Source organism: Notolepis coatsorum, assembly GCF_963971535.1.
Source record: "Notolepis coatsorum genome assembly, chromosome: 19".
NCBI classification, from domain to species: Eukaryota; Metazoa; Chordata; class Actinopteri; order Aulopiformes; family Paralepididae; genus Notolepis; species Notolepis coatsorum.
This window is the reverse complement of record NC_140183.1, coordinates 19,369,476-19,385,994: the sequence shown is the minus strand read 5'-3', so window position 1 is coordinate 19,385,994 and position 16,519 is coordinate 19,369,476. Positions and strand designations below refer to the sequence as shown.

The 16,519-nt window shown below is 48.0% G+C and overlaps 1 protein-coding gene across 1 annotated transcript in view; it reads right to left on the bottom strand.

Annotated features, from left to right (window-relative positions):
- The window catches only part of LOC311246412 (trafficking kinesin-binding protein 1-like), a 76,946-nt gene that overhangs the window by 26,345 nt on the left and 34,082 nt on the right, over window positions 1-16,519 (bottom strand). The window contains exon 3 of the mRNA XM_084336569.1: window positions 6,825-6,901. Coding sequence (XP_084192695.1) covers window positions 6,825-6,901 — 77 coding nt within the window. The remainder of the gene's footprint in view (window positions 1-6,824; window positions 6,902-16,519) is intronic.

Sequence of the window (16,519 nt, the reverse complement as noted above, 5' to 3'; positions counted from 1 at the left end):
AGAGGAGAGAGAAGAGAACAGAGAGGAGAGAGGAGAGAAGAGAGCAGAGGAGAGAAGAGAGGAGAGTGAAGATAGCAGAGAGAAGAGAAGAGAGCAGAGAGAAGAGAGGAGAGCACCTTCATCTTATAAAGAAACATATATCTATCCTGATAGGGGTGGTCTCTTCCACAATGACAATGCCCCCATCCACAAGACACTAAGTCTAACCCATCCACAGGACACTAACCCTCACTCATCCACAGGACACTAACCCTAACCCATCCACAGGGTACGAAGGGTTACTGAATGTTTTGATGAGTATGAAAATGTCAACAGATCTCAACCCAACTGAACACCTATGGGACACATTTTTATTACGTGACACGGGACAGTGCACATTATTCAACAGTAATGAGACAAAGTACAACCACTGTAATTATGTCAGTGTTAGCTGGGTAGCTAGTTTTCAACTGTGGTCCCTAGGCAAGATGTTACATGCCAGGTAAAAACAGAATAGAGAGAGACAACTTTGGACCAATGTGTTAGACAGCGCTCTCCACCACCATCATAAAAAACAAAACAAAATGTTGAATCTATGCCAAGGCACAGTAAGACTATTCTGGCAGCTTGTAACTTCATTGTATTGAATTGTATTAACAAACCATGTCATTGATTATTTCCTGGTACTAGTTAAACCTAGACTGTAGGCTACAGCGTAGCACTACTGAATATGCCAAATAAACATATGCAAATCCTCCCTCTAAGATCTGTGTGTGAGAGACTGACTCACTTGTTCTCTCAGTTGTGTTTTGCATCTTGCCTCTCTGTTATAATGAGCCTATAGCTCCCACATGACAAGAGTACTAGTATGTTATAATGAGTAGGGATGTCCCGATCCGATCACGTGATCGAGATCGGGGGGCGATCACATGATTTTCAGAAGATAAAAAAAAAAATAAAAAAAATTATTCAACAAACATGACCATGTTCACATCTTTTTTTTTACTCAAATTTTTTATTCAGTTTCTTTTTTTGACATAACACAACAATAACAATAATACAACAATAATAATAATGACAAGACATAATATAAAAATTTAATATTCCAACAGACTTAAAATAAGAGACAATTATAAAGGAAAAATAGATACATGGACTATAATGAGCCTCCTGAGTCCCCTCCATCTCCAGACCCGGCAGCCGCGAGCCACAACCCCAGAGGACCCACAGTCCGGCACCCCCATGAGCCAAAGCACCACGCCTCTTTAGTGCCTCGACCCGCAGAGACCCCGAACCACGGCCCCCCCCAGTCCGAGCCCACGACCAACAGACCCAAATCAGAAGGGGATCAGACAATGAGTCTCTTTACAGAGGTCGGCAATTGAGAAACCTCATTCAACAATAACACAGAAGGCAAGGTCGGTATGGTCAGAGAGAAAATCTCTGATAGCTGAGAGGTAACATTTTCCTAGAAGATCTCAACAGGAGGGCACTCCCAGTACATATGCATATATGTTCCAATGGCACCGTTTGGACACAAGGTACATCGAGAGTCAGGTCTGAGACCCATTAGGTTCAATCGCCTGGGGGTCAAATAAGTCATATGAACAAAATTTCGATGAATCTGTTGGTGATCTGGGTTGCGTGATGATAGCCTAATATTTTCCCAGACTGCATCCCAATCAAAATCTATATCCAACTCAGGGATATCCTTTCTCCAAATCGTATCTAGGGGTAGGTCCTTATATGAGGACATAAGTAAGTGCAGATAAAAGTCAGAGACGAAGCCTCTCAATGTCTCCCTGTCATAAAATAATTTGTGAAACCGGTGTCGCTCTAGTGGAGCGTCCCATGGAACGCCATGAGGCTTCAGAGCTGCTCTCATTTGTAAAAAAAAAAAAAAAAAAGGAGTTTCCGGGGAGATCATATCCGTTGGATAGATCCTGGAAAGATCGGAGACCAGAGTCATCAAAGATATCCCCCAATGTATGGATGCCTTTCCCTTGGGTACAAGGGTACATGGGTACAAGTCACAGGCTCTTAGTCCATTCGGTAAAAGCGATCACGCCGCCATCTTTCTTTTGCCAAAGTACAAACAAAGTCTCAAGCGAACGCCGGTGGTCTCGCGAGAGGTTAAGCGTTGGGCCGTGACGTCAGAGGAGTCACTCCAAGCTGTACTGGAATGCACAGACTGGAGTGTATTCCGTGATAACACAGCCAATATTAACGAATACACCGAAACGGTGATTGACTATGTCTGTACTATGGTAGAAGAAACAATCCCCTCCACCAAAATTAAAATCTACCCAAATCAAAAGCCCTGGGTAGACAAATCCGTCCGTGAGGCTCTGAAAGTGCGCACATCAGCATACAACACCGGGCTGGTGACAGGCAACATGGAAGAACACAAGATGGCAAGATACAACGTCAGGAGAGCAGTAATAGAGGCAAAACGGCGTTACAGGGATAAAGTTGAACTTCAGTTTGAACAGGCTGACTCTAGAGGCATGTGGCAGGGCCTCAGAACAATGACAGACTACAAAGGCACCCCCCTCAAACTGAACAGTGACATCTCCTTAGCAAATGATCTCAATTCCTTCTATGCGAGGTTTGAGGCTGTGAATAACAACACCAGCCTACAAACCACGGCAATGGGGGGGGGGGGGGGGGTCTGCTGATGGAGACTCAGTGTTCAGGGTAACAGAGCATGAGGTGAGACGGATCTTTAAAAAAGTGAATATCAGGAAGGCAGCAGGACCGGACGGCATCCCCGGCCGCGTCCTAAAAGTCTGTGCCGACCAACTGGCCCCGGTATTCACTGACATCTTCAACCTGTCCTTGGAACAGGCTGTCATCCCCACCTGTCTGAAGAAGTCCACCATCATCCCTGTACCCAAAAAATCTACGCCCGCTTGCCTCAACGACTACCGCCCTGTAGCCCTCACCTCCATAGCCATGAAGTGCTTTGAGAAGCTAGTGAAGGGCTACATCTGTTCCTCCCTCCCCATCAACCTGGACCCTCTGCAATTTGCATATCGCCCCAACAGGTCCACGGAGGACGCCATAGCCCATGTGCTGCACACAGCAGCATCACACCTGGACAAGAGGCAGGGGAACTATGTGAGAATGCTGTTCATCGACTACAGCTCAGCATTCAATACCATAGTCCCCTCCAAACTCATAGCCAAGCTCAGGGACCTGGGCTTGAACTATGACCTCTGCCAGTGGGTCTTGGACTTCCTGACGGGCAGACCCCAGGTGGTAAGAGCCGGCAACTGCACCTCCTCATCCATCACGCTCAACATAGGGGCCCCCCAGGGCTGTGTTCTGAGCCCCCTCCTCTACTCCCTGTACACACATGACTGCGTAGCACAGCGGAACAACAACACCATCATCAAATTTGCTGATGACACAGTAGTGGTGGGCCTGATCTCTGCCAACGACGAAAGGGCCTACCTGGAAGAGGTAGAGAACCTGTCACAGTGGTGTCAGAAGAACTGCCTCTCCCTGAATGTCAGCAAAACAAAAGAGATGATTGTGGACTTCAGGAGGTCGGGGGTCAAGGACTACAGCCCCCTCAGCATCGACGGGGCACCGGTTGAGAGAGTGAACAGTTTCAAGTACCTCGGAGCCCACATATCCGAGGACTTGACATGGACCACACACATTGACAGTGTTGTGAAGAAGGCACGACAACGCCTCTACTTCCTCAGGCGCCTAAGGAAGTTCCAAGTCAGTCAGAAGATCCTTAGGAACTTCTACTCATGTACAATAGAGAGCATCCTGACCGGCAACATCACCTCCTGGTTTGGGAATAGCACTGCACAAGACCGTAGCAGACTACAAAGAGTGACACGTTCAGCCGAACGCACAATTGGAGGGGGGCTTCCCACCCTCCAGAACATTTACAACAAGCGGTGCAAGGGGAAGGCTAAGAGAATTATTAAGGACTCGAGCCACCCGAACAACTGCCTCTTTGAACTGCTGCGGTCAGGCAAGCGATACCGGAGTCTTAAGGCGAGCACAGAAAGACTCAGAAGAAGCTTCTATCCCCAGGCCATCAGGCTGCTAAACGAACAATAATCGCTAAACGAACAATAATCACTATGCAACAACCATCAAATGCACACAGCACACACACTCACTCAAACAAACAACACACTGCAGCACCCACTCTCCACACTTTAGATCACACAAACACACTTACACTTTATATTTATTGATAAAGGATTTGCACTACAACTCGTACACCTACTGTGAATTGTACCTAAATTGCACCTCGTCCCATTTCTCCATTTCTGCCTTGCACTATATAGTATTGTATATTAGTACACTGCACAGTATTGTATATTGTATGGTAACTATGTCTATTCTGCATCGAACATTGTACATATGTCTAAACTGAACACTGTGACCTCATTTTTTTACTTCTAATTTTACTATGTTATTTTATTTCATACTTATCTTGTCTTGCACAGTCTCTGGAGCGCAACAGTAAGAAGCATTTTGTATAAAAGTATTCTGTACTTCTGTATGACAACTATTAAAGAAACTTGAGAAACTTGAACTTCCCATCTAGGGTATTTAATGGGTCGTTGTCCAATAAGGAGAAAATTGTTATTGAATAGGGGGGAATGCTGTACAAAACTGTACATTGGAATATTGACAAAACCATACTTGGTCATTTACTGTACATTGGAGGGGGTTGGGTTAGGACATTTACAGGGGCCAGTTTCGAATTGCAGTCTCCCGTAGGTGTTCTTTGAGAGTGGTTTTGAAAGTGGGTAGTGATTCACATTCCTTTACAGCTTTGGGTTGGGCGTTCCACATTGATGTGGCATAATTGCGAAACGTGTTTAGTCCCTTGTTTGAGCTGAATCTGGGTTTAACATGATTTATGGAGCTCCCTCTGGTGTTGTGATCGTGGTATTCACTGACCTTTGGGAAGTATTTTGACATGTACATGGGTACCTTGGTCGTGTCGTGTATCTTGTAGACCAGGCCCATTGCAAGTTGCTGTACTCTGTCGTCTACTCTAAGCCATCCTAGGTTGTCAAAGTGGGCAGGGGTGAGGTGGGTTCTAGGATTAAGGTCAAGCAGTAGTCTGACCAGTTTGACCAGAGGAAAGAACAGAGCTGCGTTCAACACAACCAATCTAATACGCCACCTGAGAAACAGCCACAAACAACAACAAAGGAATGGGGGAGGCGGCTGGTGCTTTGCCAAACAGCTGTATTGATTGCAATGCCTCGCTTGAATGAAGTTAACGTTCGCCTGGATAACGTCAACATTCGCTTTGTGAGGATTATCGTCTGCGTTTCAGACCAAAATGGAGCAAATCATTACCTAAGTCAAACACTGTGAATGTATACTAATGTGCAAACAGATTGAAACTTTGAATATGTTTTGTATGAAGCACATTCTCAGGGGCTCAGGGTGAATGTAATGTGAGCCACCGCGCTCGAGGGGCTATTGAGGCAACACAGGGGCTTGTCTCGCTTCGCCAGTTTCTGACAAAAATGCGTAAAATCGGTTACTAATGTGAAAGATCGGATCGGGAAAGATCGGTATCGGCAGATACTCAAAATCACATAATCGGGATCGGATCGGGAGCAAAAAAATTCGATCGGGACATCCCTAATAATGAGTCTATAGCTCCCACATGACAAGAGCACTAGTATGTTATAATGAGCCTGGTTTCCACATGACAAGAGCACTAGTATGTTATAATGAGTCTATAACTCCCACATGACAAGAGTACTAGTATGTTATAATGAGTCTATAGCTCCTACATGACAAGAGCACTAGTATGTTATAATGAGCCTGGTTTCCACATGACAAGAGTACTAGTATGTTATAATGAGCCTGGTTTCCACATGACAAGAGCACTAGTATGTTATAATGAGTCTGGTTTCCACATGACAAGAGCACTAGTATGTTATAATTAGCCTGGTTTCCACATGACAAGAGTACTAGTATGTTATAATGAGCCTGGTTTCCACATGACAAGAGTACTAGTATGTTATAACGAGCCTGGTTTCCACATGACAAGAGCACTAGTATGTTATAACGAGCCTGGTTTCCACATGACAAGAGTACTAGTATGTTATAATGAGCCTGGTTTCCACATGACAAGAGTACTAGTATGTTATAATGAGCCTGGTTTCCACATGACAAGAGTACTAGTATGTTATAATGAGCCTGGTTTCCACATGACAAGAGCACTAGTATGTTATAATGAGCCTGGTTTCCACATGACAAGAGTACTAGTATGTTATAATGAGTCTATAGCTCCCACATGACAAGAGTACTAGTATGTTATAATGAGCCTATAGCTCCCACATGACAAGAGTACTAGTATGTTATAATGAGCCTGGTTTCCACATGACAAGAGTACTAGTATGTTATAATGAGCCTGGTTTCCACATGACAAGAGTACTAGTATGTTATAATGAGTCTATAGCTCCCACATGACAAGAGTACTAGTATGTTATAATGAGTCTATAGCTCCCACATGACAAGAGTACTAGTATGTTATAATGAGCCTGGTTTCCACATGACAAGAGTACTAGTATGTTATAATGAGCCTGGTTTCCACATGACAAGAGCACTAGTATGTTATAATGAGCCTGGTTTCCACATGACAAGAGCACTAGTATGTTATAATGAGCCTGGTTTCCACATGACAAGAGCACTAGTATGTTATAATGAGCCTGGTTTCCACATGACAAGAGTACTAGTATGTTATAATGAGCCTGGTTTCCACATGACAAGAGTACTAGTATGTTATAATGAGCCTGGTTTCCACATGACAAGAGGACTAGTATGTTATAATGAAGTCTTACCTCTTCTAGTAGTCGTGTTACAGCATCTATATCACTGTAGGTCTTCGTCATCTGGCCCACTCTCTCAGAACACAGCACTGAACAGAGAGAAGAAAGTAGATATTTATATTTGTATAAAATATGTGTTGTTTCCCTTTTCCATTTCTAAATAGAGCCCTCAACAGGCTGCTTACTTTCAAACGGATGCTTTCTGAAATATAATGCAATGGTTTGCTGCTCCCTTTTCATCTTGTAGGGTTGTGAGTGACTAAACACAGGACAGTAACGTTAAACTGAATACAATATGTAAGAATAAAGGTTTATGTAGTGTAAATATAAACATTTAGATGAGCATTTAGAGAACTGTTAGCGCTGTTTGACTACTAAACTAGACTCTGGCTTGAATGTGTGTCATATATCAAATATAATATTAAATATCCACACAGCCCTATGTGACCAGAGTAGTTAATGCTGAAAATGACACACTGTGTAGGATACATCTCCTTCTGGCTCAACTCTCTCACATGTCAGTCTATGTGTTGCTATGACAGCAGTATTGACCTGTGACATAGATAGCATGGCAAGCTAACTGAGACACACGGATCTCTCTCTGTCTCTTTCTCTCTCTCTCCCTCCCTCTCTCTCTCTCTGTCTGTCTGTCTCCCTCATTCCTTTCACTGAGTCTTATCAGCTGATGAGTCAGACATATCAAATTCCCAAGAAGTAGACACTAGGCAGGCACACACACACACACACACACACACACACACACACACACACACACACACACACACACACACACACACACACACACACACACACACACACACACACACACACACACACACACACACACACACACACACACACACACACACACACACACACACACGTGTGCCCGTGTATATACAGTACATATACAGTACATATACACACAGGCTAACCCATCATCAATTTATATACTAGAATGAATAAACAAATCATAAATAACATGGCAAAGGCAGGTAAGGCATCACAGCATAATAGAGGGGCTATTGGTAGTGTACAAGGTAATGACAGTCTATAGGTGTTTAGGGATATATGGAGTACACTTAGGGAGGCTGAGGAGTGGGAATAAATATACAAGATACTTAGGGCTAGGCTAGATCCACAAAGAATGGATTGCACGGTACTAATTACACCCTTACTTACAATTCATGAATTGAAAATGGGGGACCCTGATGTAAACAAGACGAAAGTAAATTGTGTGTATTGAGCCGTACTGTATTGTACCCATTCTGCATTCTGTTAATCAAATTTTCATTCAATCAATCACTGCACAGGTTAAAAGTATTTATTACCAAAATGAATGTAATAGTATTGATTGATTGATTGATTGATTGAACATTTTATTACAGATTGCAGAATGGGTACAATACAGTGCGGCTCAATACACACAATTGTTAAGGGGATGCAGACCAGAGAAAGACTTTCGTCTTGTTTACATCAGGGTCCCCCATTTTCAATTCATAATGAATTGTAAGGGTGCAACTTGCACCGTGCAATCCATTCTTTGTGGATCTAGCCCTTAGTGGACGATTAAGGGAGGCTGCCATGGGGTTGCGGGGGCTTGATGTGCTTTCAGGGTTTTCTGCTGCGTTGTGGCTTGTTCTGCCGTCGCCGTCCGTGCACTGGGTATACGTGCGGCGCGGCTGTCTGCTGCTCATGTGGGCCAGTGGTTGGTGTTTGGGTGGTCTGCTGTTGGGTATTCAGGATGCCGTGGAATAGGGGAGCAGGGGTGATGGGTGGGGTACTTACTGGAGTGTGGCAATATGATTTCATGTAATCATTTCTTGTGAAATTCTGATGAAGTTAATAAATAACAGATAGATTCATAAATGAATGGAGCGCTGACTTTATGAGGCCATAAGATATTTGTGAGCTCTTACAACCAAATGAGGTTTATATTCTAGCGTTGCTAGAAGGTCTGAACCAGAAGTAAAAACCTTATTTGGATTCAGAGCTCTATTCACTGTCTATTCACTGCCTACATTTTACATCCCAGTGACATCACCGACTGGAGGGTTCTCTCTCTGGATCTCTAGCTTCAGGAGAGAGCGGTGCGTGTTCACAAATACTGACTGAACTGTCGCGGGAAGAATTGCACAGGAAGAAATCTTAAAACTGGGTGGCGTTCCTCTTTACGATTCCACCTCAGGCTGCAGGGAGACTTTCGTTTCATTTTCGTTTCATTTTCAGATGAGTTTCGCCGCAATGTAGCGGGAGGCGAGTCAAACTTTCGTTTGCAACCCAAGTACTTTGTTTTTGTCAGAACGAGGCGTGGTCAGACCACAACGGATCTGGTCTCGAATTCAGCACTGAGCATTCGCGGGGAGGTAGTTACTCTCCCTCATCCCCGCTGTCGTCCACACTCAGCTGTGAGAGAATTGTTGAATAGATACACAAATGTTCTAGAATGTTTGATTATGACATCATACTGTGACATCACAAATGTTCTAGAACAGGGGTGTCAAACTCATTTTCACAGAGGGCCACATCAGCATTATGGTTGCCCTCAAAGGGCCAAAGACCGTATAAATGTTAATGTAATGTAAAATAAATGTAGCTACTCATTTACATATTGTTAAACATGTTGTTTCTGTATTTATTACTTATTCAAGTTATACATATTGCATATGCATTTGCATAGATGTAAAAATATATGTTAGCTTATGTTATTTTAACAAATAATTTTAGTTTATCAGAACCCCATATTACTCCATCAATCAATGATCAAACCATTCAAGTAAATAACAAAGAAGAATATCATCAAATACAAGCTATGACATTAAGTTTGTTCAAAACCTTTTTGTCACAGACAAGAGGGGCAGAACTAACAACTGTGAGCTGCAAAGAACACGTGGGACAGATGTAGCAGATGTTACAAAAACAAATGGCTGCACACAACCTTGCAGAGGCCATACATCCAACTAATGGAAGATAGTTTAATTAACTTTAATTAACAGATTGCAGAATGGGTACAGTACAGTACAGCTCAATACACACAATTGTTAAGGGGATGCAGACCAGAGAAAGACTTTCGACTTGTTTACATCAGGGTCCCCCATTTTCAATTTGTAATGAAATTGCTATTATGTGTCTGCATGAACACACAACTGTAACTGTACTCAAAAATAACAAAATAAGGGTTGTCTCACTATACTAACTATATTGGTCAAGTTTTGGGTGGGACTTGTTTGCGTCCCTACAGCTTCTTATTCAATTGAGCGAGATGCTCGGTTATGTCACACAGCCAGCTTGCATCGGACAGTTCAGACAATATTTCTTCAACCCTTTGTTACCTATTCCGCCTGGATCTTTTTTGTATTTTGGGCTGTAAAATTGTCAAAGAATGTCTGAGGAGTAAGTGCTTTTGGCTTTTTTCCTTTGTTACTTCATCAATACCTCAGATGTTCAACACACATGTATGTGTAAGAATGTGTAATAACTAAGGCTGTCAAAGCTTTATTAACGCATTAACCCACAATTATTTTAACGCCGCTATTTTTTAACCCAAGATTAACACTTTGACTGCCTAAAAACGCTTTACAGCGTCATTGCTGGCCATGCTAAAGTTGCCGGGGGACGCTGTACAGCGTCCTTATATCAATATTTCAAAAATCTGGAATCGGATTCATATTCCCCCTCCGCTGGCCTGAGATTCACCAGCAGGACCCACTGAGCTCTCTGGCGGTTCAGGAGCGCCATCTGGTGGCCGATCGGCGCAAGCGCTTAACAGGAAGCGCAGTAGAGGTTGTGCTAGATGTCCGTATTGCTTCCGGCCACTCGGGATAGGTTCCGGCACTCTAGCTCGTCACTCTACATAGCGATCGATTGCCAATAACTCGATAAACAACATGATTTGGACATATATACCATTATACAAGCTGGAGATGGACCGGGTAATAATATATCCCATAATGATAAAATTTCTACTCGACGATGATCGCCCAACGGCGCGCGGAGACTGGGGTGAGTTTCAGCGTGTAACGTTACCATCTTCGATACTAACTGCTTTTATCAACATTTGACCCACATTAGATGATTGGTATAACGCTGCCCACGGAATTATAAAACGCCCCCTCGCCCATCCGGTCAACATCAGATGACGTGTAGTAACTTCTAGAAGTACGTCTAGTTGGAATTTTTTATATCGCGCTGATTGCCATCAAACTGTATTTCATCATCAATATAATGCATTTGGGGCTATATATCACGTTCTGGAGAAAGTTGCAGAAAGAGATGAAAACATACTTATACATTAGACCATACTTTACTCTCGTTTACTCTCAGTGGCCACACCTGGACTATTATCAATTACCTCTCGCACCTGTGGTGGCAGGCTAATTAGTTCCCCTGTGGGCTTTAAATACCAGGGCTCTTCCCCTCGTTTCGGCGTGGGGTCGTGTTGTATTCATGCTGAGTCATATTCTCTAACATCTAGACTCTTTCGGGAGATCCTCTGGTCTACCAATGCTGTAAGATGGATCTCTCCAGCCTTGAGATGTTTGCTCCAGCCTTCGTCTGCTGTCGCCGTAGCCTGTGGAGGAGACTGTTCTGCGCTCCCTGTAACTTCCACGGGAGGCACCCCAGCGCTCCACTGCAGACCCCAGCGCAGCTGTTCGTCCTGACGCACATCTAGACCAACGCGCATCTCCCGGACCCTCGGGCTTGGCACGCTCTCCAGTCACCAGCGCGCAACGCGCATCTTCAAGGGCTTTGGCCACCTGTCGCCGTTTGCCTGGAGGGAGACATTGTACTGCGCTCTCTAATTCTCTACGGGAGGTATTCCAGTGTTCCACTCCAGACCAGCGCGCCAGATGCGCTCAAGCCTTCGCCACCTGCCGCCGTTTGCCTGGAGGGAGACACTGTACTGCGCTCTCTAATCCTCTACGGGAGGTATTCCAGTGTTCCACTTCAGACCTTCGAGCTTGGCACGCTCCTCCGTACCAGCGCACAGACGCGCATCTTCCAGACCTTCGAGCTTGGCACGCTTCTCCGTACCAGCGCACTGACGCGCATCTTCCAGACCTTCGAGCTTGGCACGCTCCTCCGTACCAGCGCACAGACGCGCATCTTCCAGACCTTCGAGCTTGGCACGCTCTCCAGACCTCAGCGCGCCGACGCGCATCTTCCAGACCTTCGTGCTTGGCACACTCCTCCTCGCAGACGCACCCCGAGGCGTCTCTCTGTTCCGACGCGCACACCAAGGTGTGGCGCGCACTCTGTTCCTCGGCTCCGACAGCGGCTACCCGGTGGACGACACCCTCGCCACCGCCACTGTTCCGACGCGCACACCAAGGTGTGGCGCGCACTCTGTTCCTCGGCTCCGACAGCGGCTACCCGGTGGACGACACCCTCGCCACCGCCACTGTTCCGACGCGCACACCAAGGTGTGGCGCGCACTCTGTTCCTCGGCTCCGACAGCGGCTACCCGGTGGACGACACCCTCGCCACCGCCACTGTTCCAGCTCTCTGTTCCGACGCGCACACCAAGGTGTGGCGCGCCACTCTGTTCCTCGGCTCCGACAGCAGCTACCCGGTGGACGACACCCTCGCCACCGCCACTGTTCCAGCACTCTGTTCCTCGGCTCCGACAGTCGGCTACCCGGTGGACGACACCCTCGCCACCGCCACTGTTCCAGCACTCTGTCCCTCGGCTCGGACAGCCAGCCACCCGGTGGCGATGCCCTCGCCCCGTTGCTGTCCCTGTACCTTTACGCATACGCCTGGGTGAGTTTTGATTGTGATGTCACTCACTCAGCGTAATGCCTCTTGCCCTCGTTCCCGCTGCTGTCCCTGTACCTTTACGCATACGCCTGGGTGAGTTTTGATTGTGATGTCACTCACTCAGCGTAGTGCCCTTGCCCCCGTTCCCGCTGCTGTCCCTGTACCTTTACGCATACGCCTGGGTGAGTTTTGATTGTGATGTCACTCACTCAGCGTAGTGCCCTTGCCCCCGTCCCCGCTGCTGTCCCTGTACCTTTACGCATACGCCTGGGTGAGTTTTGATTGTGATGTCACTCACTCAGCGTAATGCCCCTTGCCCTCGTCCCGCTGCTGTTCCCCAGCGTATTGCCTCCTTTAGTTCTCACTTAGTTATTAGTTTGGACATTTCATCTCCCACTCTGTTTTGTTCTCTCGTGGATATTATTTTGGACATTTCATCTCCCACTGTGTGTTTATTCACACGAAGATAGTATTTACTTTGTTACTTTGTTATTTGGACTGTTCTGCATCTGCTCTGTTTGTTCCCTTTGAATATTAACCCTCTCCTCTGTTCTGCAGAGCGGCCCAGATGTTTTCCCACCAGTCCCCAGTTCCTCCCTGTCCCCAGCCCGCCTCCGCGGTTCTCTGTCCCCAGTTCCTCCCTGTTCCCCAGCCCGCCTCCGCGGTCCTCAGTCCCCTCTGCCCCTAGTTCTCCCCTTCTAGTTCCACCTAGTTCCTGGTCCCAAGTTCTCCCCTTCTAGTTCCACCTAGTTCCTTATCCCTAGTTCTCCTAGTCTCTAGTTCCTCTGTTTCCCTAGGCGTTCCCTTAACCTTCCCTTAGGCGTTCCCTTACCTTCCCATAGTGTTCCCTTTTCCTGCCCGCCTCTTAAAGGCACTTTACCTTCCCCTCTTGTGTTATTCCAGTGTTTTGTGTTTTCTCCCTTAAAGGGACAGTGCCCTTTTTCCCTGTTCTAAATAAATATCTGTTTCTTGGCAAACCATCATACCTGTCTTGTGTTGTGCGATTGGGGTCGGTTACAAACCATAACAGTACGACCCCACCAAATCGACGACCCCAGCCAGCACAGACGGTGTATGTTGAGTTTGCCTTTTTTTTTCTTGTTCCCTCTAGCTCCCCTGTTAGCCCTGTTAGCTCCCCTGTTAGCTTGTTAGTCTCCCCTCTAGCTCCCCTGTTAGCCCTGTTAGCTTCCCTGTTTGCCCAGTTTAGCTTCCCTGTTAGTCCTGTTTAGCTCCCTTGTTAGCCTGTTACTCCCCTGTTTAGCTTGTTAGTCTCCCCGGTTAGCTCCCCTGTTTGCTTCCCGTTTTGCCCTGTTTGACCCCCCTGTAGCTAGCCATGCCCTGGCAGCTAACCCAGTCCCTCAGCAGAGCCCCTGTCTGCTAGCTTAGCCCCGGCTGCTAGCACAGCCTCTATGTTTATGCAGCCCTTGCTGCTGGCATAGGCCCTGTAGCTAGCCATGCCCTGGCGGCTAACCCAGTTTCCCTCTGCATGGCCCCGGTCTGCTAGCTTGGCCCCGGCTGTTAGCACAGCCTCTATGTTAATGCAGCCTTGCAGCTGGCATAGGCCCTGTAGCTAGCCAGGCCCAAGCAGCTAACCCGGTCCCTCTGCATGGCCTCCACTTTTTGTGTAGTTTATCCCACTGCTAGGACTGCCCTTTCAGCTAGCAAGGTCAGTTTTTCTCACACAGCTAGGACTGTCCTTCCAGCTAGCTTGTGCTCTCATGCTGGTCCAGCCCTGTCTGCCAGCCTAGCTCCGGCAGCTAGCGCAGCCTCTATGTTGATGTAGCAGTACAGCTAGCATAGGCCCTGTAGCTATCAGTGCCCTGGCAGCTACCCTTTCCCTCTGCTAGCCTGGCTCCGGCAGCTTGCGCAGCCTCTATGTTGATGTAGCAGTACAGCTAGCATAGGCCCTGTAGCTATCAGTGCCCTGGCAGCTAACCTTCCCTCTGCTAGCCCTTTCCCGGTGCTTCCATGGTTACCCCTTAGCTACCCTGCTTGCCCCTCAGTTCCTCTAGACCAGTTGCTCTAGACCAGTTCTCTAGACCCAGTTCCTCTAGACCAGTTCCTCTAGACCAGTTCTCTAGACCAGTTCTCTAAACCAGTTCTCTAGACCAGTTCTCTTGCCCAGTTCGCTAGACTAGTTCTCTAGACCCAGTTCCTCTAGACCAGTTGCCCCTCTGCTACCCTAGTTACCCCTCGGCGACCCTGTTTCTTTTGCTAGCCCCACTCTTGTGGTGGCTTCCCCTGCTGGCTTGGCCAGTACCTCTTGTTTTGCCCCCTGCCACTCTGTCTGTATTTGTTTTGGGTCGCCGGGTGGCTCCCGTTGAGGGGGGGGTACTGTGAGGTTTTGCCCGCTGCTCACCACCTTTTCTCTGTTTCTTTAAAGCCTACTGTTAGAAATTCCCTTCTCACTCACTCTCTCTAGCCCCCACCCTCTCGTTCTTTACTCTCGTTTACTCTCAGTGGCCACACCTGGACTATTATCAATTACCTCTCGCACCTGTGGTGGCAGGCTAATTAGTTCCCCTGTGGGCTTTAAATACCAGGGCTCTTCCCCTCGTTTCGGCGTGGGGTTGTGTTGTATTCATGCTGAGTCATATTCTCTAACATCTAGACTCTTTCGGGAGATCCTCTGGTCTACCAATGCTGTAAGATGGATCTCTCCAGCCTTGAGATGTTTGCTCCAGCCTTCGTCTGCTGTCGCCGTAGCCTGTGGAGGAGACTGTTCTGCGCTCCCTGTAACTTCCACGGGAGGCACCCCAGCGCTCCACTGCAGACCCCAGCGCAGCTGTTCGTCCTGACGCACATCTAGACCAACGCGCATCTCCCGGACCCTCGGGCTTGGCACGCTCTCCAGTCACCAGCGCGCAACGCGCATCTTCAAGGGCTTTGGCCACCTGTCGCCGTTTGCCTGGAGGGAGACATTGTACTGCGCTCTCTAATTCTCTACGGGAGGTATTCCAGTGTTCCACTCCAGACCAGCGCGCCAGATGCGCTCAAGCCTTCGCCACCTGCCGCCGTTTGCCTGGAGGGAGACACTGTACTGCGCTCTCTAATCCTCTACGGGAGGTATTCCAGTGTTCCACTTCAGACCTTCGAGCTTGGCACGCTCCTCCGTACCAGCGCACAGACGCGCATCTTCCAGACCTTCGAGCTTGGCACGCTTCTCCGTACCAGCGCACTGACGCGCATCTTCCAGACCTTCGAGCTTGGCACGCTCCTCCGTACCAGCGCACAGACGCGCATCTTCCAGACCTTCGAGCTTGGCACGCTCTCCAGACCTCAGCGCGCCGACGCGCATCTTCCAGACCTTCGTGCTTGGCACACTCCTCCTCGCAGACGCACCCCGAGGCGTCTCTCTGTTCCGACGCGCACACCAAGGTGTGGCGCGCACTCTGTTCCTCGGCTCCGACAGCGGCTACCCGGTGGACGACACCCTCGCCACCGCCACTGTTCCGACGCGCACACCAAGGTGTGGCGCGCACTCTGTTCCTCGGCTCCGACAGCGGCTACCCGGTGGACGACACCCTCGCCACCGCCACTGTTCCGACGCGCACACCAAGGTGTGGCGCGCACTCTGTTCCTCGGCTCCGACAGCGGCTACCCGGTGGACGACACCCTCGCCACCGCCACTGTTCCAGCTCTCTGTTCCGACGCGCACACCAAGGTGTGGCGCGCCACTCTGTTCCTCGGCTCCGACAGCAGCTACCCGGTGGACGACACCCTCGCCACCGCCACTGTTCCAGCACTCTGTTCCTCGGCTCCGACAGTCGGCTACCCGGTGGACGACACCCTCGCCACCGCCACTGTTCCAGCACTCTGTCCCTCGGCTCGGACAGCCAGCCACCCGGTGGCGATGCCCTCGCCCCGTTGCTGTCCCTGTTCCTTTACGCATACGCCTGGGTGAGTTTTGATTGTGATGTCACTCACTCAGCGTAATGCCTCTTGCC